The following is a 24087-nucleotide window of genomic DNA, read 5'->3' on the forward strand; positions in this document are numbered from 1 at the left end:
CTGCCGAGAACGGCCGAAAGCTACCGAGAAGAGCCGAAGGCGGCCGAAAGCTGTCGAGAACGGCCGAAGACGGCCGAAAGCCGCCGATAATGGCCGAAGGCGGCCGAAAGTCGCCTTGAAGAGCCAAAGGCGGCTGAAAGCCGCCCAGAGGCTCAGAATTTCGGGGATCAGCGTATAACACGCACCCACAATTTTCCCCTGCTTTTAAGGGGAAAAAAGTGCGTGTTATACGCCGATAAATACGGTATCTAATGGAAGAGTACAGAGGATGCCTTTTGGTAGCAATATCTTCTTTTATTTGTATATTTTTGTCAATTTACAAAACACAAAGAGAGCAAACAGAAGGAAAAATCCAAATCCAATCAATATTTCGTGTGACCACTAGTGACCTTCAAACCAGCATCAGTTCTTCTAGGTAGACTTGCACACAGTGTTTGAAGGAACTCGGCAGCTAGGTTGTTCCAAACTCATTGGGAGAACTAAGCACAGATCTTCTGTGGATGTCGGCAGTCTCAAATCCTTCTGTCTCTTCATGTCATCCCAGGCAGACTCCATGATGTAGAGATCAGGGCCTTGTGGAAGCAAAACCATCTCTTCCTCTTCCAGGGGAGTTTGACGTGCCGACGTCATCGCACCCATCTAGCGGACAGGTTTTCGCAAGCCGGGCGGCTGTTTCTCTATGATCGTTATCTCCACTTTCATGTAAGTGAAATTTTATTACTTTTAAATAAACCTTTATGTTTTACACTATGGAGAATCTTCTTGCTTTTCTCGGTACCGTCTGATCCACCGTCCTGGTGGTTGATGCTCGAGTCTCCCCGGTCGTTTTGGCTTCTTATTCCAGTTGCCCTTCCCGTGGATTTCCAACATCGCCCCGGATAGAGGCTCTGGCTGGGTAAATTAGCCGCAGGTTTACTAAATCTTGTCTTTTGGTAAGCTCGCATTCCATGTGGTGTAGGTGCACTGTCTTTGAGAGGTGGATTTCACAAGCACCTACACTGGGGTTTTTTATGTTGATCAATTTTTCACATATTATTTTGTGTTGTAGTTCACTTACTTTCACTGTTGGGATTACTCCTTTTTGTTTTATTTGCTTATTTACAGCGCTGTCACACTGAATCCTACCATCACTTCCAGGATTCCTTGTTCTTCTTTACACGAAGGATAGTTCTTAAAAGTGGTTGGAAACCCTAATGGCGCATACACATGATCGATTTGCAGCGGAGGTCCGCCGGACTTTCCCGAACGAGCGGACCTGCCCACACACAACCGGAATTTTCCATCAGACTAGGTCCGGTGGAAATACCCGGCGGACTATGGCGGGAGTCCGCCGGACTTTTGAAATGAACGGACTTGCCCACATATGGAGTAAAGTCCATTCATTTTGAATGTGGCTCCAGGTAGACAGGACTAGCACAGGAAGTCAATGTTGCCGCCTCCATCGGCGAGATTGACACCTCACTAGCCCCGTCACCTGGTATGGATTTAAAGGGGACCCCCACGCCGAAAAAATGGTGTGGGGGCCCCCCAAAGTCCATAGCAGACCCTTATCTAAGCACGCAGCCCAGCCGGTCAGGGAAAGGGGTGGGGAGGAGCGAGCGCCCCCCCCCCCCCCCCGAGCCATACCAGGCCGCGTGCCCTCAACACTCCAAAGCACCTTGTCCCCATGTTGATGAGGACAAGGTCTCTTCCCGACAACCCTGGCCGTTGGTTGTCGGGGTCTGCGGGCGGGGGGGCTTATCAGAATCCAGGAGACCCCTTAATAAGTGGGCCCCCAGATTCTGGCCCCCTACCCTATGTGAATGAGTATGGGGTACATTGTCCCCCTACCCATTCACCTGGTAAAAAAAAAGTGTACAGAAAAAAAAACACAACACAGTTTTTTAAAATACTTTATTAGACAGCTCCGGTGGTCTTCTCTTCTTCCGTCTTCGGGGGTCTTCTTGCCAGACTCCTCTGATATCTTCTGCTCTTTTGCTAGCTCTTTTACTAGCGGAGGAGCCCGGCTTTCTTCTTGGTCACCGCCGCCGTCTTATTCTGACTTCGGGGGTCTTGTCCCGGTCTTCGGGTGTTTTATCCCGCTCTTCGGTTCTTCTTGCCGGGCCTCCGCTTTATTCTTCCAGCTCTTTTACTAACGTTGGCCCGGTCTTCTGTCGCCGCAACTTTCTGCTTCTTCTTCTTCCTTCTTCCGATGTTGACACAACGCTCTCTACGGCCGCAATGCTGGGGACGCGTTGTGCGGCGACTTATATAGGGACAAGGGGCGGGGGGTCACCGGGTGATGTCACATGGTGACCCCATGTGAATGGGGAGCAGATGATGTTACACCGAGTAAACAGATACCTAATACGTCACACTTCAAATTTGCACACGCTCGTGGAATGGCGCCAAACTTTGTGACTTAAAAATCACCATAGACAAGTTAATGGCTGCAATTCCACCTACATATGAACCTGATGAGCATTAGCATCTGCTTGGTATAATTGGTTAATCATACACCTGACTCTTATGCCCCGTACACACGATACGAAAATCGTACGGAAAATACCGCTTTCGATGCGATCGTACGATAATCGGATCGTTAGTACAGAGCTTTCGAGAGCCGATTCGAACAGTACATCCGATATTATTCTATCGGACGTGCACGGAAATTTTTTTCGTACGATGCTAGATCGTACGATTTTCGTGTAATCAGTACAGCTATCGTTCGAAAATGCAATACAAATGCATTACAACACATGACATCACGTACAAATTTTTTTTATGTCGTGCGGGAATTTTCGTGACTTTAGTAAACTCATCAGATTCGATCTGAGATTAGCATGCAATAAAAAACGGACGTTCATTCGTCCGATAATCTCATCGTGTGTATGGGGCATAATCCTATAAAATCTTATAAAATCCCTGACTGTGCAAGTGTACAAAGTGTGCGAGTGTAAGAATTGATGCTAGTTGGAAGCTAAAGGGCGGTCACACCAAATATTGACTTGAGTTAAATCTTGCTTCTGTTTGCTCAATCTGTATTTTGTAAATTGATAAAAAATAAACAAATAAATATATATATATTTTTTTTAAATCATTCTCACCTTTACAGCATTTCTTTGCACCTGCCAAAAACCTTTGCAACGTACGGTGTGTGTGTGTGTGTGTGTGTGTGTGTGTGTGTGTGTGTGTGTATTATATATATATATATATACATACACACACACACACACAGCGAGGGGAAAAGTATTTAATCCCTTGCTATATATATATATATATATATATATATATATATATATATATATATATATGTCATTAAAACCTATTTGGAATATATAGCACCTAGAAAATTCTGCTTTTCTAGATTGCTTTACTATTATAAATCATAGATGTAGTCAGAAAAGTTCTTCTTGCCTCATTTTGTTCTCTTTGGGACAACAAAGCACGGACTGGATCGTGTTTTCTTGGATTATAAATCCGCAGTATTTGGCCTCTGCAATGAACAAGCTGGCTGTACAATTTAAACAAATCCATAAATTACCCTTAATTTGCACTGATATTTATTGGAAGATAAGTTGATAACCTTTACTAGATTTTTTTTTTTTGGTTGAGCATTTTTTTTTTTCCTACACAAAGACCCGGAGTCCATGCCTATCCTCTCTTCTACATTTCCTCCAATCTAACATTTTGGCAGTCGAGCGGTTAAGAAGAGCCCTTGGAGACGGCATTGTTTAAATTCTAGTGTCGCTAAATCTCTTATAAGAAATGATCTGGAAAAAAATGATCTAAATGTGGTTTCAAGGCTGAATGCAGAGGCTTCATTGATGATCTGTCGCACACTGTGACGCCTTTGAATGACTGAATGGACCTTTAGGCTCCACATATACAAAGCTTCACTAACTTGCTATACATCATATGTGATCAGCCGGTGACTTCCGATAATGAAAAAGGGCACAAGGGGTTAACGCTGAACACTTTCAAATCACCGGGCTCTAGTAACAGATTTCAAATCCTTATACAGCACAACATTTCAGAGCAAACCCTCCCCCCCCCCCCACCCTCTCCCCCTTCTCATTGCCACTGCTCCTTTTAGTTTAAACCTGAATTCCAGGTATAGCAATTCTTACAGAGTTACGATGGGCCAGCTTGGACCAGTGGAAGTACGAGCCATACCTGTGGGACCCCTATGGAAGGTGGAAGTCACTAGCTTCCAGGTCCCATGTCTTGGGTAATCCCCTCCATGTTTCCTTGAGGTTATCTTTTTAGATTTATTGTGAAAGAGTAAAGTGTGTCTGAAGGGAAATATGCTAAACAGTAGGGTAGGGAACATGCCTATCCTAAACCATCATAAGATCAGAACAGGGGATGTGCCTATCAGAAACCTTCATCATGGGATCAGGGCATATAGTACACTTATCCTAAACGATCTTCACAAGATTAGGACAGGGAAGGTGCCTATCCTGTACCATCATTATGGGATCAGGGCAGAAGGATGTACCTATCCTACATCATCATCATCATGGTATTAGGGCAGGGGATGTGCCTATCCTGCACCATCCTTATGGGATCAGTGCAGGTGGTGAGCTTATCCTACGCCATCATCATGGGATCAGGGCAGGATGTTCCTATCCTGCACAATCATCGTGGGATCAGGGCAGGGGACATGCCTACCCCATACCATTATTATGGGATCAGAGCAGGTGGTGCGCTTATCCTACACCATCATCATGGGGTCAGAGCAGGTGTCCTGCCTATCCTATGCCATAATCAATGGTTCAGGGCAGAGGACATGTCTCTCCTACACCATCATCAAGTGATCAGGGCAAAACGTTACAAGGGATACATCACATATTTTGCACATTTGTGGGCCAAAAAAATTATTTATTTATGAAAGATGTCAGATTTAGGGGGGTATTCAATGGGGACTAAGAGGTACAGGAAGATTCTGATGGGGATACAGATGTAAGGGGAAGTTTACAGAGTATCACCCACATCTGTGTCCCCCATCAGAGTCTCCCCAACATCTATGTCCCCATCAGAGTCTCCCCAACATTTGTGCCCCATCAGAGTCTCCCCATCATTCTCCCCGCACTTTTATGCCCAGCGCACATCTTTCTCTTACGTTAGTGTGTGCTGCACCTCCTAGCTCCCGCTCCCCTGTTACACAAGCACACTGTAAGTGGAAGGGACACAGATTTAAACCACAGACAAGAGCTGGGACGTGCCATCATTGGACATCACTGGTTGCTAGGATGCCAGCAGTCCTAGCGACCAACTCCACAGTAAGGCACGGGGGCGGTGGGCTTTGTTGGCGGGTCGCAGGAACTTGCCCTGCAGGTTGGTGGGTTAATGACAGTGCAGTGGCAAGTGGAGACCAGCAGTGCAGCGAGTCTCAGGACTCTGCTTGTGAGCTGGGTAAAATGTACTAGCAGGCCTGGACTTTGGAGACCCCTGCTCTAACCTAACACTGAAAATTAACCTTTAGAAGTTCACTTAATGCAAACACTGAACTAAAAACGGAAAAAAAAAACGTATCGCCTTAACCATCAGCCCAATACCTAAAGCAAAAATTATTGGTATCCCAAGATAACAGTCCTGCACATGATCTGCACAGTCAGACAATGGTTTCTTCCACATACATACATCCACCCTCTGAACTAGAATTTTCATACCATAAAATTGAGACCTACCAATACATCAGAACTTACCACGAGGGTAGATCTGAAGAGGCTCCACCAGTGGACTGCTCCCTTGCTGCTCCAGGACCATGCTGCAATACTGCAAGGAGGAGAAAACAAAGAATGGAGACCACAGTACAAACTGGCTTATCACAGCATTATCATTTGGTGACATTTCTTACCGGTTCTGCATTCCCTGTGCTGGTCCCTGTACTGGACAAATACCAGAAGGCAGGTGTCAGGAATCATCAGCAGCAGGGATGGCCGGATCTGCATGGCTACACTTCGGAGACTGAGACCAGACTGTGTGAATGCTTTAACCACTTCAGCCCCGGAAAGATTTATCCCCTTAATGACCAGACCATTTTTTGCGATACGGCGCTGCGTCGCTTTAACTGACAATTGTTTACATAGGCAGACCGGCGTTCTGTCTCTCTAGCGATTACGAGTGGCTGGGCCCACCGATTGGCTCCCGCTGCGTCCAATCACAGCAGCGGCGCCCATGCACATCCCTGAGAGCCGAAGAAAGCAATCATTGTACAGGTACGTGATTTTGCCCCTTGCTGCAGTATATGTACGTGGGGCGGTCCTTAAAGCGGAGTTCCACCCAAAAGTAGGAGCTTCCGCTGGTTGTACTCCTCCCCCCCCTCCGGTGCGACATTTGGTACCTTTCAGAGGGGAGTTGGGACAGGATACCTGTCTTTCACAGGTATCCTGTCCCCACTTCCGGGAGCCTCACCTGTGGGTATTTGCTTCATCGCTGGGGCTCCTTCCTCCTCCCTCCCCGGCCGCGGGGCCAGTAGGAGAGAGGAGCGGAGCCTTGTGCATGCGCAGCCGGGTTCCCTTACTCACAATGAAGGCGGTAGCACCCGACAGCTGATGGAAACATCAGCTGCACTGCTGACATCGCCGGACTCCGGGACAGGTAAGTGGCCGATTATTAAAAGTCAGCAGCTGCAGTATGTGTACAGTATGTGCAGCTAGCTGCTGGCTTTTAATTTTTGCAGCAGTGGACAGACCTTCGATTTAAGCAGTTAACAAGTTTGGTACCCATTTACTCAACGTAATATCTTTTAGGCCCCTTTCACACTGGGGCGTTTTTCAGGCGCTACAGCGATCAAAATAGCGCCTGAAAAAACCGGCCCCTTTCTCAGAGGGCTTTCACACTGGAGCGGTGCTCTAGCAGGACAGTGAAAAAAAAGTCCTGCTAGCCGCATCTTTGGAGCGGTGAAGGAGCGGTGTATTCACCACTCCTACCCATTGAAATCAATGGGGCAGCACAGCTTTACTGCGCTTTGCGGGCGGTTTTAAGCCTTTTTGTGTTAAAAGCACCCCGCTAGCGGCCGCATACTGCCGCTAAAACGATGGTAAAGCGCAGCTAAAAATAGCGGTGCTTTAACGCCGATGCCCGCACCGCCCCAGTGTGAAAGGGGCCTTATACAATTGGGTATTAAATTTAATTTTAATGCACAAAAACTCAATACAAGTGCGTTTAAAAAAAACTGCTGCGCAAATACCGTTTGACATAAAAAAAAAAAAATTGCAAGACCCACCATTTAGATATTCTCAGCGGCCTCTGCTTTAAAAATATGATATGATTGAGGGTTCTGATTTTTACATATATGTGTGAGCAGTGTCAGAAAAAGGCCTGGTCTTCAAGTGGTTAAAGTTCAACAGAATTAGCTGCCCATGCATGGGGATTTTCACCAACAAAACAGGTAACAGGAATCAATTCTGAAACTTGAACAACTACTTTAATCCTCTGACTTTATCATCCTGCAGATTTTGGCTTGGTTTCCAAAATTAAAAAAGGCCTTAAAAAGGACAGGAGATTTGATGACATTCTGGACATCCAGTGCCTGTGACATATCTGCTCACTCAGCTGTCAAATGAAAACATGCAGGCAGTCAGCCAAGTTTTTAAAATGAAACATTGTAACTAACTCTTCCTTCTTAGATCAAAGGGATAAACTTCTGTGTGTAAAGAAAAAAAAATCCAGGCAGTCTGCCAAGTTTTTAACAAGGTGTAAGGCTCGGTTCACACAGGACGCGGCACGACTTGCAGCGCCGCGACCTGCCGCGACCTCAGCGGCAACTTGCAAAACGACTTCTGTATAGAAGTCAATGCAAGTCGCCCGAAGTCGCCGCAAAAGTAGTACAGGAACCTTTTTTCTAAGTCGGAGCGACTCGAGTCGCTCCTATTAGAACGGTTCCGTAGTACAGAATGGGGGCGACTTGTCAGGCGGCGAAGTCGCCTGGACAAGTCGCCCCTGTGTGAACCGAGCCTAAATGCGGGAAGTTTAACCACTTGAAGTCTAAATCTTTTTCTGGACACTTGTTTGTTAAGTTAAAATCAATATTTTTTGCTAGAAAATTACTTGGAACCCCCAAACATTATATATATATTTTAGCAGAGACCCTAGGGAATAAAATGTCAAATTGCTGCAATATTTTATGTTACACTGCATTTGTCCAGCGGTCTTTCAAATGCAATTTTTTGGGGAAAAAATACACTTCAATGAATAAAAAAACAAAACAGTAAAAGTTAGCCCAATTTTTTTTTTGTTTTAATGTGAAAGATGATGTTACGATGTGTGTGTATAAAAACACACACACACACACACACACACACACACCCCTGCTTCCCGTATTATGTAGGCCCACATGAATATCACTAATAGATTCCAGTTGGTTACAGACCGGTAGGGAATGTGCAATCCCTTCAGAATGAGGAAGAGACGTAGCTGACAGCCTGGAGGGGGTTAATTACCAATGAGCCGTAACTTTAAGTACTGAATAAAAAAAAAGCTAAGAAATTGATAGTTCATTTATCCGACACAATACCTAATGCACAAGTCATTAAGAGAGATTATTCCTAATGTACTGTTCACACTAAAAACATCAAGCGAGACCTCAACCCTTAAAGTCATAAGAGACCATTTGTATCTTCGGGATCCGGCAATGACAAATGAATAGAGATGTACAGGACTACATTCAGGTACATGGGAAGAGCACATTATATTCTAGGAAAGACCGGGAAACCGCAAGCGTGCAACGTCTCCACCTTTTACAGCCTTGCTATCCAGGCTGCTGGTGTGTCCTAAATGAGCCGCCATGATTATAATGGGTGGTTTTCTTAGGGACTTCAGTCTATAGGAACCGACGTGGACACCTGTAGGAGGACCCAAGCTGGAAGCAAACAGATGAAAACACATGGTGGTTTGCGGCATCACGTGATCGAAGCTTAACACCTTCCCGTCCGGCTTATAGATGAATGACGGCAGGGCGGTGGCTTTACCGTTCTTACTGGACGCCGTCCTTCAGAACAAGCTGCTTGTGCACGCCCCCTGAGGGAGCGCAGCGATCGGTGGTACACTGTGTCCCTCTGACGCCACATCACTGATCACGGTAAACATGACATAGGCTCTTTACCATGTGGTCAGCTGTGTCTAATCACAGTGTATGTAGGAAATGACGGTTATCGGCATTCCTCTCCTCGCGCTGACAGAACGTGAGGAGAGGGGAGCCGATCAGCGGCATTTCTCAGTGGGGACATCTGCACTGACAATCAGTGCTCTTATCAGTGCAGCCCTGTCAGTCCTGTCTTTCAGTGCCCATCAGTGATGCCAGTCAGTGCCCATCAGAGCCTTCTCATTAGTGCTGCCTATCAGTGTAATCTATGAGTGCCCATCAGTGCCGCCGCATCAGTGTTTCCTCATCAGTGCCCACAAGAGGGCGGCACAGTGGTGTAGTGGTTAGCACTCTCACCTTGCAATAAGAAGGGTCGCTGGTTTGAATCACAACCACGACACTACCTGCCTGGAGTTTGCATATTCTCCCTGTACCTGCGTGGGTTTCCTCCGGATACTCTGGTTTGCTCCCACACTCCAAAGACATGCAGGTAGGTTAATTGGCTTCTGTCCAGAATTGGCCCTAGTATATGAATGGGGACCTTGGATTGTGGGCTCCTTGAGGGTAGGGACTGATGTGAGTGTGCAATGTACAGGGATAGGGACAATTGTAGACACTCACTCAGGTTGAACTGGATGGACTGGTGTCTTTAGTCAACTTTACTAACTATGTAACTTTGTAACAAGTGCCGCCCCATCAGTGTCACCTACCAGTACCCACAAGTGCCGCCCACCAGTGCCGCCTATCAGTGTCCATATATGCTGCTTATCAGTGCCACCTATCAGTGCCCACACTTGCCACCTATCAGTGTCCATCAGTGCCACCTCAGTGTCCATAAGTGCCCACAAGTGCTGCCCATCAGTCCCGCCTCATCAATGTCCATCAGTGCCGCCTCTCAGTGCCCACAAGTGCCGCCTCTCAGTGCCCACAAGTGCCGCCTCTCAGTGTCACTATTCACGGGAAAGAAACCCTGGGAATCCATCTCCCCATCCCTAAGGACCCTCCATTGGCTAACGGTAAAGAATAGGATCACATTCAAGACCCTCTGCCTCACCCACAAAATGTACACAAGGAAACGCTCCTCAATACCTATGTGAGAAAATAAAACACTACATACCCAATCCCAACCTCCGATCAACTAACCAAAACCGGCTCCTCATCCCCAAGTCCCGCTACAAATCTAAGGGAGAACGAAGATTCGCAGTCCAAGAACCACGGCTATGGAACGCTCTACCCACGAACATCCGCATGGAAGAAAACCATCAGGCCTTCAGAAAAAAACTCAAGACCCACCACTTCTAAGAAGCAGAACAACACAGGACAGACCAACGCCTTGAGGAGATTCAGTTTGCATTTGCAGCATTATATAAATCATTCATTCAGTGTCCATCAGTGCTGCCTCATCAGCGTCCATCAGTGCCCACAAGTGACGCCCATCAGTGCCACCTATCAGTGCCACCTATCAGTGCCACCTATCAGTGCCCACAAGTACCGCCCATCAGTGCCGCCTCAGTGCCACCCATCAGTGCCTATCAGTACCACCTCATCTGTGCCCACAAGTGTCGCCTATCAGTGTCACCTATCAGTGCCCAGTGTCCCCTCATCAGTGCCTGTCAGTGCAGCCTCATTGGCACACATCAGTGAAGGAGAACAATTACTTATTTATAAAAGTGTATAACAGAAAACAAAGACAGTGATTAAAATACCACCAAAAGAAAACATTCAATGTCGATGAGAGAGTGGAAGGCCAGCGCGTTTCGTCCATTATGCCTGCCTATCGTCTGAAAGGATTGGCTTGCTACTTAGCTGTATCTCACCGTTTTGTAATAAAAACTATATCCATATTTGCCGATTTACCAGGGTGCCCGGATTTTTTATATGGACTCGGGTGAGTATATCTGGCTTTACAAGCCAAGGGGGAAAAAAGGGCTAGGAGGATGGCTAGGAGGATGTTTAGGTGGGGTGGGAATAAAAAAAAAAAAATAAAAATAAAAAGTGTATCCCCCCTGGATAGAGCAAATCCTGTCATTTATAGAACAGCTTTTACCATGCAGAGATTACTTACATAGGACAGCATAGCCTTCATCTCTTCATCACTTCTCACCGTGATCCGATCCCCGTCCTCATCCTCATCTACAGTAAGTAATAAAATGGTCCAATTATTATCTCACCTTATACATACAAAACATCACCGAGTGTATGGTGTAGGTTGTATGGTGTAGGTTCAACCTTTTCCTTTTTTCTGAAAAAGTGAACTAACATTTTAAAGCCCAACAACAAGAATACCCGAGAAGTGCCCCCTCCTCTCCAGCAAACTGCGATCACTAGAATAGCGGTGCCTACAACAGTAATGTCCAGGTTTTCCGGGTATCCCAAAGTATGGCGTATACCCCGGTGCCCAACCTGTGGCTCGGCCCTTTGACACTTTGTGCGGCCCTCAGGGTCCCTGCAGATACCAATTACTGTCGTTTTTTTTACCTTTTGCTCTGTTATAGCAGTCTTGTGTAATATGTCTTCATTCAATAGGGACCAGTCTTAAACAACTCCTATAAGCATGTTCACAACCTCCTGCAGCATGTCTGCAGTCTCTGACCATCCCTTGCATCAGGTCCCAAGTCTCTGACCATCCCTTGCATCAGGTCCCCAGTCTCTGACCATCCCTTGCATCAGGTCCGCAGTCTGACCATCCCTTGCATCAGGTCCGCAGTCTCTGACCATCCCTTGCATCAGGTCCGCAGTCTCTGACCATCCCTTGCATCAGGTCCGCAGTCTCTGACCATCCCTTGCATCAGGTCCGCAGTCTGACCATCCCTTGCATCAGGTCCGCAGTCTCTGACCATCCCTTGCATCAGGTCCGCAGTCTCTGACCATCCCTTGCATCAGGTCCGCAGTCTCTGACCATCCCTTGCATCAGGTCCGCAGTCTCTGACCATCCCTTGCATCAGGTCCGCAGTCTCTGACCATCCCTTGCATCAGGTCCGCAGTCTCTGACCATCCCTTGCATCAGGTCCGCAGTCTCTGACCATCCCTTGCATCAGGTCCGCAGTCTCTGACCATCCCTTGCATCAGGCCTGCAGTCTCTGACCATCTCTTGTATCATGTCTGACCATTACTGGTTGACCTGTAACTTTGTAAACCTTGCCATACCTAAACGTCCACTTTAAATGTATATTTGTATTTTTATTTATAGAAGGTGCTGGTGAAGGATAACATGGTGGGAGATGTAACCAAGGCTCCCCAATCAATATTACTTGTCTAACATCAGGACAGGTAAAGTTACAACTAAGTAAAATTTAGATAAAACGTCTGACCCAGATGGCATGCCTTACCATGTATTAAGGGAATTAAGCTGGGTAACTGATAGGCCATCATATCTCGTTTACTTAGACTTGGTTAAATGGGTCAGTTCCTCATGACCAATACACAGCCCCGGTCACAATGTTATGTAAAGCTGAACCTCAGGAAGATACATTCAACAGCAACCAAAGCATGTATGGTTTTAGAGCAAATCACAATTATTTTTAAATTATATAAAACCAAAACCTTAAAATTTTGCTTAGTTTTTGCATTAGAAATCCTCTAAGGTTTGCATTGTTGTGTCCCCCAGATGAAGGACCTCATCCCGCGTGCCCAGATGAAGGACCTCATCCCGCGTGCCCCGATGAAGAACCTCATCCCGCGTGCCCCGATGAAGCACCTCATCCCGCGTGCCCCGATGAAGCACCTCATCCCGCGTGCCCCGATGAAGCACCTCATCCCGCGTGCCCCGATGAAGCACCTCATCCCGCGTGCCCCGATGAAGCACCTCATCCCGCGTGCCCCGATGAAGCACCTCATCCCGCGTGCCCCGATGAAGAACCTCATCCCGCGTGCCCCGATGAAGAACCTCATCCCGCGTGCCCCCGATGAAGAACCTCATCCCGCGTGCCCCGATGAAGAACCTCATCCCGCGTGCCCCGATGAAGAACCTCATCCCGCGTGCCCCGATGAAGAACCTCATCCCGCGTGCCCCGAAGAAGAACCTCATCCCGCGTGCCCCGATGAAGAACCTCATCCCGCGTGCCCCGATGAAGAACCTCATCCCGCGTGCCCCGATGAAGAACCTCATCCCGCGTGCCCCGATGAAGAACCTCATCCCGCGTGCCCCGATGAAGAACCTCATCCCGCGTGCCCCGATGAAGAACCTCATCCCGCGTGCCCCGATGAAGAACCTCATCCCGCGTGCCCCGATGAAGAACCTCATCCCGCGTGCCCCGATGAAGAACCTCATCCCGCGTGCCCCGATGAAGAACCTCATCCCGCGTGCCCCGATGAAGAACCTCATCCCGCGTGCCCCGATGAAGAACCTCATCCCGCGTGCCCCGATGAAGAACCTCATCCCGCGTGTCCCGATGAAGAACCTCATCCCGCGTGTCCCGATGAAGAACCTCATCCCGCGTGTCCCGATGAAGAACCTCATCCCGCGTGTCCCGATGAAGAACCTCATCCCGCGTGTCCCGATGAAGAACCTCATCCCGCGTGTCCCGATGAAGAACCTCATCCCGCGTGTCCCGATGAAGAACCTCATCCCGCGTGTCCCGATGAAGAACCTCATCCCGCGTGTCCCGATGAAGAACCTCATCCCGCGTGTCCCGATGAAGAACCTCATCCCGCGTGTCCCGATGAAGAACCTCATCCCGCGTGTCCCGATGAAGAACCTCATCCCGCGTGTCCCGATGAAGAACCTCATCCCGCGTGTCCCGATGAAGAACCTCATCCCGCGTGTCCCGATGAAGAACCTCATCCCGCGTGTCCCGATGAAGAACCTCATTCCACGTGTCCCGATGAAGAATCTCATCCTGCGTGTCCCGATGAAGAACCTCATCCTGCGTGTCCCGATGAAGAACCTCATCCCGTGTGTCCCGATGAAGAACCTCATCCCGTGTGTCCCGATGAAGAACCTCATTCCGCGTGTCCCGATGAAGAATCTCATCCTGCGTGTCCCGATGAAGAACCTCATCCTGCGTGTCCCGATGAAGAACCTCATCCTGCGTGTCCCGATGAAGAACCTCATCCTGCGTGTCCCGATGAAGAACCTCATCCTGCGTGTCCCGATGAAGAACCTCATCCTGCGTGTCCCGATGAAGAACCTCATCCTGCGTGTCCCGATGAAGAACCTCATCCTACATGTCCTGATGAAGGAAGGGCTCGGCTTAGTTCTGCACTCCTGTCCAGCCACATCTATAAGGAAGTAGTCAGTGCCAGCCAATGAGCTGTGGCCCGGTCATTTGGCTTAAAATTTGAAATTATATTGACCCACCGGGGGGGGGGGCACAAGGGGGTCAGTTAGGCCTGCTGCATACATCATCCACACGCTGCCCCCCCCTCCCGGTGGGTCAATCATGTCCAAACCCACACCCCGGGCGGTCAATCAATGAGCCCTGCAATTACCCGCGGGCAGCGCATCCCTCCGGGCGACTGCTTCGTCCCCTGCATCTCCTCCGGTGGCATCCACCTCTCATCCCTTCTTGTCGTAGCCCAATAGAATTGCTTCTCCTTTTGGCCAAATCAGGAGACAGGTCTAATGACCCACTATCTGATTGGCCGGGAGGAGAATCAGTGTGACAATAGTCATTATTCATTCGCTATTGTCACACAGCTGGGTGAGCTCGGAGTGCAGTGCTCTGCGCCCCGAGCCCACCATTTTTTTTAAGCCTATTAGGGCAGGGGTCTAAAACTGGTGGCCCTCCAGCTGTTGCGAATCAAGTCCCATGAGGCATTGCAAGGCTGACAGTTACAAGCATGACTCCCTCAGGCAGAGGCATGGCGGGACTTGTATTTCCTCAACAGCTGGAGGGCCGCCAGTTTGAGACCCCTGTATTAGGGCCTCAGGCTCTATACAATCAAATACACCCGCCCCCCTCACTGCATATAGATTAGGGGGTCGGACGCACAGATAGTGGGGTGGCGCCCATGTGCCCCCTATGGATGGGCCGCCACTGTTCATTGCTATGAAGAGAGCAGGTGGAAGGTGATGAGTGAAACCAGCCGAAGTAACCAACACGGTTCACCCCACAGAGAACTATAGTGATCAGATCGGATTTTTCGAATCTGCGCAATCAAATGAACCGCTCAAGACGGGTCCTGTGGCAACTGGTCTCCCTATAGACACAACAAGACTGTCACACATAATCTGCCCCAAGATATATTATGTGTCGGCGATTCCATTGGTCACCTCACAGAGGAATCACACAAGAGAAGATTAATGAAAGACGCTGGAACGTGGGAGGTCATTATCTTTATTTATCAATGTGGGGGTCATAAGGTCATCCTCCGAATCCTTCATCATGAAACCTTTTCTTCCGATGTAGGCTCATCCATCTAAAATAAAGTAGAAGCTCTGCGATTTCCAGCAGTAAAGTCGCTGATTTCACTATAGCAGTTCATGATACAAACATACTACCCTTGTCAGTAGAGTAGCTGGGGCTGCTTATAGGATTATACAGTGTATCCGGAAAGTATTCACAGCGCTTCACCTTTTCCACATTTTGTTATGTTACAGCCTTATTCCAAAATGGATTGAATTCATTATTTTCCTTAAAATTCTACAATCCCCGATAATGACAACGTGAGAGAAGTTTGTTTGAAATCTTTGCAAATTTAATAAAAATAAAAAAATGAAAAAAAAATCCCATGTACATAAGTATCACCGGCTCCTCCCACGTACACAAGTATCACCGGCTCCTCCCACGTACACAAGTATCACCGGCTCCTCCCACGTACACAAGTATCACCGGCTCCTCCCACGTACACAAGTATCACCGGCTCCTCCCACGTACACAAGTATCACCGACTCCTCCCACGTACACAAGTATCACCGACTCCTCCCACGTACACAAGTATCACCGACTCCTCCCACGTACACAAGTATCACCGACTCCTCCCACGTACACAAGTATCACCGACTCCTCCCACGTACACAAGTATCACCGACTCCTCCCACGTACACAAGTATCACCCACTCCTCCCACGTACACAAGTATCACCGACTCCTCCCACGTACACAAGTATCACCGACTCCTCCCACGTACACAAGTATCACCGACTCCTCCCACGTACACAAGTATCACCGACTCCTCCCACGTACACAAGTATCACAGCCTTTGCTCAATACATTGGTGAAGCTCCTTTGGCACCAATTACAGCCTCAGGTCTTGTTGAGTATGATGAATATGATGCTACAAGCTCGGCACTCCTATTTTTGGGCAGTTTCTCCCATTCTTCTTTGCAGAACCTCTCAAGCTCCATCAGGTTGGATGGGGAGTGTCGGTGCACGGACATTTTCAGATCTCTCCGGAGATGTTCAATCGGGTTCAAGTCTGGGCTCTGGCTGGACCACTCAAGGACATTCTCAGAGTCGTCCCGTAGCCACTCCTTTGTTATCTTGGCTGTGTGATTAGGGTCATTGTCCTGTTGGAAGATGAACCTTCACCCCAGTCTGAGGTCCAGAGCGCTCTGGAGCAGGTTTTCATCAAGGATGTCTCTGTACATTGCTGCATTCATCTGGCCACTCTACCATACAGGCCTGATTGGTGGAGGGCTGCAGAGATGGTTGTTCTTCTGGAAGGTTCTCCTCTCTCCACAGAGAAATGCTGGAGCTCTGCCAGAGTGACCATCGGTTCTTGGTCACCTCACTGACTAAGGCCCTTCTCCCCCGATCGTTCAGTTTAGCCGTTCGGCCCGCTCTAGGAAGAGTCCTGGTGATTCCAAACTTCTTACATTTACAGATGATGGAAGCCACTGTGCTCATTGGAACCTTCAATGCTGTAGAAATGTTTCTGTACCCTTCCCCCGATCTGTGCCTCCATACAATCCTGTCTCGGAGGTCTACAGACAATTTCTTGGACTTCATGGCTTGGTTTGTGCTCTGACATGCACTGTTACCTGTGGGACCTTCTATAGACAGGTGTGTGGCTTTCCAAATCCTGTCCAATCAACTGAAGTGATGTTGAAATTCCCCACATTTTGTCATGTTACAACCTAAAAACGTAAATGTATTTTATTGGGATTTTATGTGATAGACCAACACAAAGTGGCACATCATTTTGAAGTGGAAGGAAATGATAAATGATTTTCATAATTTCTTTACAAACAAAAAAAATATGTGAAAAGTGTGGGGGGTGGGGGGGCTTTTGAATTCAGCCCCCCTTTATTCCGATACCCCTAACATCTAGTGGAACCAATCGCCTTCAGAAGTCACCTGATTAGTAAATAGAGTCCACCTGTGTGTAATTTCATCTCAGTATAAATACAGCTGTTCTGCAGTTTCTGATAAGCCCCCCCGCTCACAGATCCCCCACAACCATCAGCCAAGGCTGTGGGGAAGAGGCCCTTGTCCCCATCAACACCCCCCTCCATGTTGAGGGCATGTGGCCTGGTATGGCTCAGGTGGTGTGGTGCTCACTTGTCCCTCCCCCCCTTTTCCTGACCTGCTGAGCTGCATGCTCGCATACGGGTCTGGTATGGACGAAGGTCTGGTAGGGGCGAGGGGCTGGTAGGGACGAGGGTCTGGTAGGGACAAGGGTCTGGATAAGGGTCTGGTACAGGCGAGGGTCTGGTAGGGGCGAGGGTCTGGTAGGGGCGAGGGTCTGGTAGGGGCGAGGGTCTGGTAGGGGCGAGGGTCTGGTAGGGGCGAGGGTCTGGATAAGGGTCTGGTAGGGGCGAGGGTCTGGTGGGGGCGAGGGTCTGGTAGGGGAAGAGGCCCTTGTCCCCATCAGCACCCCCCTCCATGTTGAGGGCATGTGGCCTGGTATGGCTCAGGTGGTGTGGTGCTCACTTGTCCCTCCCCCCCTTTTCCTGACCTGCTGAGCTGCATGCTCGCATACGGGTCTGGTATGGACGAAGGTCTGGTAGGGGCGAGGGGCTGGTAGGGACGAGGGTCTGGTAGGGACGAGGGTCTGGATAAGGGTCTGGTACAGGCAAGGGTCTGGTAGGGGCGAGGGTCTGGTAGGGGCGAGGGTCTGGATAAGGGTCTGGTAGGGGCGAGGGTCTGGTGGGGGCGAGGGTCTGGTGGGGGCGAGGGTCTGGTGGGGGCGAGGGTCTGGTAGGGGAAGAGGCCCTTGTCCCCATCAGCACCCCCCTCCATGTTGAGGGCATGTGGCCTGGTATGGCTCAGGTGGTGTGGTGCTCACTTGTCCCTCCCCCCCTTTTCCTGACCTGCTGAGCTGCATGCTCACATACGGGTCTGGTATGGACGAAGGTCTGGTAGGGGCGAGGGTCTGGTAGGGGCTGGTAGGGACGAGGGTCTGGTAGGGACGAGGGGCTGGATAAGGGTCTGGTACAGGCGAGGGTCTGGTAGGGGTGAGGGTCTGGATAAGGGTCTGGTAGGAGCGAGGGTCTGGTGGGGGCGAGGGTCTGGTGGGGGCGAGGGTCTGGATAAGGGTCTGGTAGGGGCGAGGGTCTGGATAAGGGTCTGGTAGGGGCGAGGGTCTGGTGGGGGCGAGGGTCTGGTGGGTGCGAGGGTCTGGATAAGGGTCTGGTAGGGGCGAGGGTCTGGTAGGGGCGAGGGTCTGGTAGGGGCGAGGTCTGGGTAAGGGTCCTGGTAGGGGCGAGGGCCTGGATAAGGGTCTGGTAGGGGGCGAGGGCCTGGATAAGGGTCTGGTAGGGGCGAGGGCCTGGATAAGGGTCTGGTAGGGGCGAGGGCCTGGATAAGGGTCTGGTAGGGGCGAGGGCCTGGATAAGGGTCTGGTAGGGACGAGGGTCTGGTATGGGGGAGGGTCTGGTATGGGGGAGGGTCACAAGTGCACGTATATCATGTAGCTAGACTTTTGAGGGTTTACATTGAAGTCTAAGGCCCTCAAGTCGCAAGAAAGTCAGACCAAAGCAGTGCAGGAAACTAATTTAACGCCACCCAAGAGGGGAATCTCCACTTGCTCGCACCCTTCTACTCCCCCCCCCCCCCCCCCCAGACTGGAGCTCCTCTATAAGTCACACAGATACGAAGAGTCCTCGTTGGAAAATATGAGGTGCGACTTTGGGGTCCACAATCTCATGACAAGTCGCACAAGTGTGACCGGGGGGGCGGGGCCTAAACATTGGTGGAAAGCCATAATCCAAACTGCTATAATTATTTAAAAAAAAAAAAATAAGATCCGTCCTACTAGTGTGACGCATGGGAGAGACTGCAAAGAAAAAAAAAGATGAAACACAAACAAGCTTCTCACATTCAAACGCCGTCGTCGTCGCGTCGGGGAGGACCTGGCCAATCACATCCTAGAAAAGAAAACACAAGAAAATGACTGCGATGTTTTACTTTTGTTGCCGAAAAAACATTCATTTTGTTAATCCTGGAAAAATCCCCAAATACCTCACCGTGTGAAGAACGTCTACATCGATTTTATTCAAATACATTCCAAAAAAAATAAAAAATGGGAGAGTCCCTGCAAGTCACCTCTTAACCCCTTCAGCCCCGGAAGGTTTTACCCCCCCCCCCCCAGATCATTTTTTGCAATACAGAACTGCGTTACTTTCACTGACAATTGCGCGGTCATACGACGCTGCGCCCACAAATAGAGATTTATTTTGGTGGCATTTGATCACCTCTGCGGTTTTATATTGTTTGCGCTATAAACAAAAAAAAAAAAGAGCAATAATTTAAAAAACAAAAAATTATATTTTTACTTTCTGCTGTAAAATATATCCAAAAAAATATAATATTTTTACTTTTGTGAGACTCGGCAAGTACAGAAGAAGCTAATATGAGTACACAACCCAATACAAGTACCAACAGCGCTAATAGGAGCACGGAAGATAATAGAAGGACGGAAGAAGCTAATGGGAGTATGGAGGAAGCTAATATGTGTACAGAACAAACCAATGTGAGTGCACAAGGTAATATAAGGAGGGAAGAAGCTAATAGAAGTACGGTGGGAGCTAATATGAGTACAGAAGGAGCTAATAGGAGTACGGAAGGAGCTAATAGGAGTACGGAAGGAGCTAATAGGAGTACGGAAGGAGCTAATAGGAGTACGGAAGGAGCTAATAGGAGTACAGAAGGAGCTAATAGGAGTATGGAGGAAGCTAATATGAGTACAGAAGGAGCTAATAAGCTAATAGGAGCACGGAAGGAGCTAACAGGAGTACGGAAGGAGCTAATAAGCTAATAGGAGTACGGAAGGAGCTAACAGGAGCACACAAGTTAACAGAAGGACAGAAGAAGCTAATGTGAGCATGGAGGAAGCTAATATGTGTACAGAACAAACCAATGTGAGTGCACAAGGTAATATAAGGAGGGAAGAAGCTAATAGAAGTATGGCAGGAGCTAATAGGCGTACAGAAGGAGCTAATAAGCTAATAGGAGCACAGAAGGAGCTAATAAGCTAATAGGAGTACGGAAGGAGCTAATAGGAGCACACAATTTAATAGAAGGACAGAAGAAGCTAATGGGAGTATGGAGGAAGCTAATAGGAGCATGGGAGGAGCTAATAGGAGCACGGGAGGAGCTAATAGGAGCACGGGAGGAGCTAATAGGAGCACGGGAGGAGCTAACAGGAGTACAGAAGGAGCTAATAAACTAATAGGAGCACAGGAGGAGCTAGTAGAAGCACACAAGTTGACAGAAAACGCTAATGGGAGTATGGAGGAAGCTAATATGAGTACAGAACAAACCAATGTGAGTGCACGGAGTAATATAAGGAGGAAAGAAGCCAATAGGAGTACAGAAGTATCTAATATGTGTACAGAACAAAGTAATATAAGTACGGAGCTAACATGAGTACAGAAGAAGCTGATATGATTATAGAAGGGGCCAATACAGATACAGAAGGAGGTAATACGAGTACAGAATTCCCCCCCCCCCCCCCCCCCCCCATGTAATGCCACAAGATACAATGAAGGGTCCATGGGAAAGGTTTAGAGGGTGCACAGGGCCTGGGGCACCATCACCTGGAACTAATAGTACAGAACGAGCTAACATGAACACAGAAGACCCCCCCCCCCCCCCAGGTCTTTCTGTCACAGGGTCCAGGGGAAGGGTTTAGAGGATGCACAGCACCCAGGAGGCCATGCCCAGCCCCCGGACCTGACCTGACTCAAGTAAACACAACACAGAGGATCCAGGGGGGGGGTGGGGGGGTTGACGTCACAGACGAGGTCTCTACGTCACCCTGCGGCCTTCCTCACCAGGATATCCCGGAACAGGAGCTGTGTGGCCGGCTGGACGGTCCAGTCCACGGCGCCGCCGTCAGGGATGCGGATCCGGATGACCAGGGCCTGGCTGTCCATGTCCTGAGGGAGCTCGGAGCCCAGTAACAGCATCCCGGCCCGGCGCCGGGTTACATTGTTCGGGGGACTGAGAGTGACGGGAGGAACCAAAGAGTTCTGAGCCGGAAGCCCGGGGAAGAAAAGGGCAGAAGGACGCGCCGCCATATTTGAAAGGGCACCGCGTCATATGAACGCCAGGGCGCCGTTTTACTGTAGGGCAAATAAAAGAGACGCGCTGGGCAGTGCGTTGGGGGGTTGATGCCTGGACTTTGTTTAGTCTCAGTACAAATAAAAACCTTCAAACTCTCATTGTATGTGAAGAAAATGTTCTAATATATGATTGAATATATATATATATATATATATATATATATATATATATATATATATATATATATGTGGTGAGCAATAACAAAAGCTAGGAGAATCTTAGCATCGCCCTAGTAACGAAGCATTGTAGGATGATGCCATCTCTGGGAGAATTCTAGTCAGGCTTTATGAAACACATAAATGGCTATCGGGGTTAAAACTGGCAGTGACACAACCCTCCTCACCGCCTATCAAACCCCAATGGTGTGGATCGCTCTTCAGATGTGTAAACAAGTATATATATATATACACACCCTCCTCACCGCCTATCAAACTCTCTCTGCTGTGGATCACTCTTCAAATGTGTAAACAAGCCCATATATATATATCTGTTATTGCTCACCCCCACCATCACAGGCGTGAGCTCCCAAACACTGAGCTCAGAGCTCCTGCACCAGGGGGAGAGAAAGTGCGTGTGAAGGGGTTTGAATCAAAGAAATAAAGAGAGCGTTCCTGTGATGGTGGGGACGGGCGCTAACAGCTAGGAGTGTCTTAGCAACGTCGTAGCAACAAGTTCAAGACAGGATGATGTCACCTCTCTGGGTGTTTTCCAGTAAGCTGCTATGTGTAGCGGTGACACTTTTGACAAAGTGTTTGTCATGTACAAATTTTGTTTTTGCCTCAGGACAATAATGGGATTCTGAGGGTTAATTATGTAGGTTAACTTTGACATCAGTTTGGCTGGGCTGTGTTACAGTTCTGCCTGGTCTTGTGTACAGTGAGGTGCACATGACAGGCTCAGAACCAGGCCTGGTTGGACGTTTTGGGTATCGGCTTCCTCGGAGCCAATCAGTGGGTGTGTCGGGCCCCGCTGAGGAGTCTGGGGAAGGGTACTTAAGATGTGGAAGTCACGTGTTCTAGGTTTGTTTGTGAGGCCCGGGCGGTCTGTTCCTGATTCTGGACCGGGGTAGTCCCGCGAGGGGTCCCGTTCACGGGAGCATTCGTCGCTCCGCAACATGCTTCAGTTGGCTAACCCCAATAGACTCACCTGGTCTGGGGTAGGGATCCGTCTGTTCCAGAGTCTCGGATCCGGCTGGTCCGAGGCGCAGTAACTGAAGGAAGATTCAAGGCGTCCGGGTGTGCTCTCGGCTTGGAGGGGCACCACAGCTTGTGGAAGTGACCAGGAGAGGACTCTTCGGAGGAGGGCCAACAAGCTGGCATCCTGAGAAGTGCCTGGTTACTAAGTTGTGAAGGACATTGATGAATCCACGCTTTTTCCAGTACTATTAGGCCGGGTTCACACTGCTGCGGGGGGAGATCCGGATGTGATTCGCACCGCACTGCAGTGCAAATCACATCCGATCTCCGTAGCGATGCGAGTTCAGCCATACAGATAGTATGGCTGAATTCGCATCGCTCCCGCAGCAAACTCGCACGGGACCCTTTTTTTGGTCCGCAACAGAATCGGATCGCATGGGGGTTCACACCATGCGATCCGATTCCTGTGCGAGTCTGCAGATCGCACTGCGAAATGCGGACGGATCTGGGGGTGTCATTAACATTTCATTGACACTCCCAGCCGTTCGCATAGGGCAGTGTGAACTGCCGGCGGGAGTCGTGCGATGCGGGAAAACGCCGCGGATTTGCGGCGTTCCCGCATCGCTGTGGTGTGAACCCAGCCTTAAGGAGACAGAGAACGTTCCAGGTACTGAGGAAAAGGTCCTGTTCACTTCTGTTACCAGTTACTCAAGGTCAGAGATTTCACAAGTTCTGAATCAAAGTGCTGACTGCCATAATCTCTGGCTAGAGGTTTGTTCAGCCTTGATGCGCCCAGCTGCGAGTGGCTACTCTTTGGGTGGTATTAGAGACTTTCTGATATTGGCCGTTCAAGGTGCCTGAGTTCTTCACCCTTGCCCTCTGTTCCCATACGAGACTGTGTTGTTGGATGTTACCCCTGCAAATAAAAACCCTTTTTAAAGGAGTTTTATGGTGTCACGTCCAAAGTTGTTGGGTACCAACCCTGGGAACCCCTAGACGTGGAAGAACAAGCCAAGCGGAGGTAATCGGTAAGCCCAAAAGTTAAGGCCGCCCTGCCAAGGGTTATGGCCGCTACATATGTAAAAGGCCTACACCTATAGGAAGGACGTTATCCATCTTTAGGCAGAGCTGCTCAGTTTGTTTTTATTCTCCAGACGGCCCTTACCTACATAGACAGTTTTCGGTAAATGTGAACTAATCCTTTTGACCTCCTACTGTGGGGGGCGTCACAGCCACATAACTGTACATTGCGGACCTCTGGGCTTTGGGCGCACGCGCCTGCCCTCTTGCTGATCAGTGCTGTGATTGGCTGCAGCACAAGTCTGTTAGAAGTTTACAGCCAATTTTGACTGTGCACCTGCCGATCGGCTGTGGCCAATCAGAGAACAAACACACAGAACGCCTTTACAGAGACCACAATCTGGCTGTTT

The 24087-nt window shown here is 49.0% G+C and overlaps 1 protein-coding gene across 1 annotated transcript in view; it reads right to left on the reverse strand.

Moving 5' to 3' along the window:
- LOC143958254 (dual specificity mitogen-activated protein kinase kinase 5-like) overlaps positions 1–21450 on the reverse strand; it is a 92203-nt gene extending 70753 nt beyond the window's left edge. The window contains exons 1-4 of the mRNA XM_077467772.1: positions 21230–21450; positions 19273–19321; positions 11136–11203; positions 5691–5760 (exon numbers count right to left, since the gene is read on the reverse strand). Of these exons, the coding sequence (XP_077323898.1) occupies positions 5691–5760; positions 11136–11203; positions 19273–19321; positions 21230–21364 (322 nt within the window). The 5' untranslated portion in view covers positions 21365–21450. The remainder of the gene's footprint in view (positions 1–5690; positions 5761–11135; positions 11204–19272; positions 19322–21229) is intronic.
- Positions 21451–24087: the final 2637 nt, after the last annotated feature.

Source organism: Lithobates pipiens, unplaced genomic scaffold, assembly GCF_037356315.1.
Source record: "Lithobates pipiens isolate NorthernLeopardFrog02 unplaced genomic scaffold, aLitPip1_a1.2 Scaffold_6, whole genome shotgun sequence".
Taxonomy (NCBI): Eukaryota; Metazoa; Chordata; class Amphibia; order Anura; family Ranidae; genus Lithobates; species Lithobates pipiens.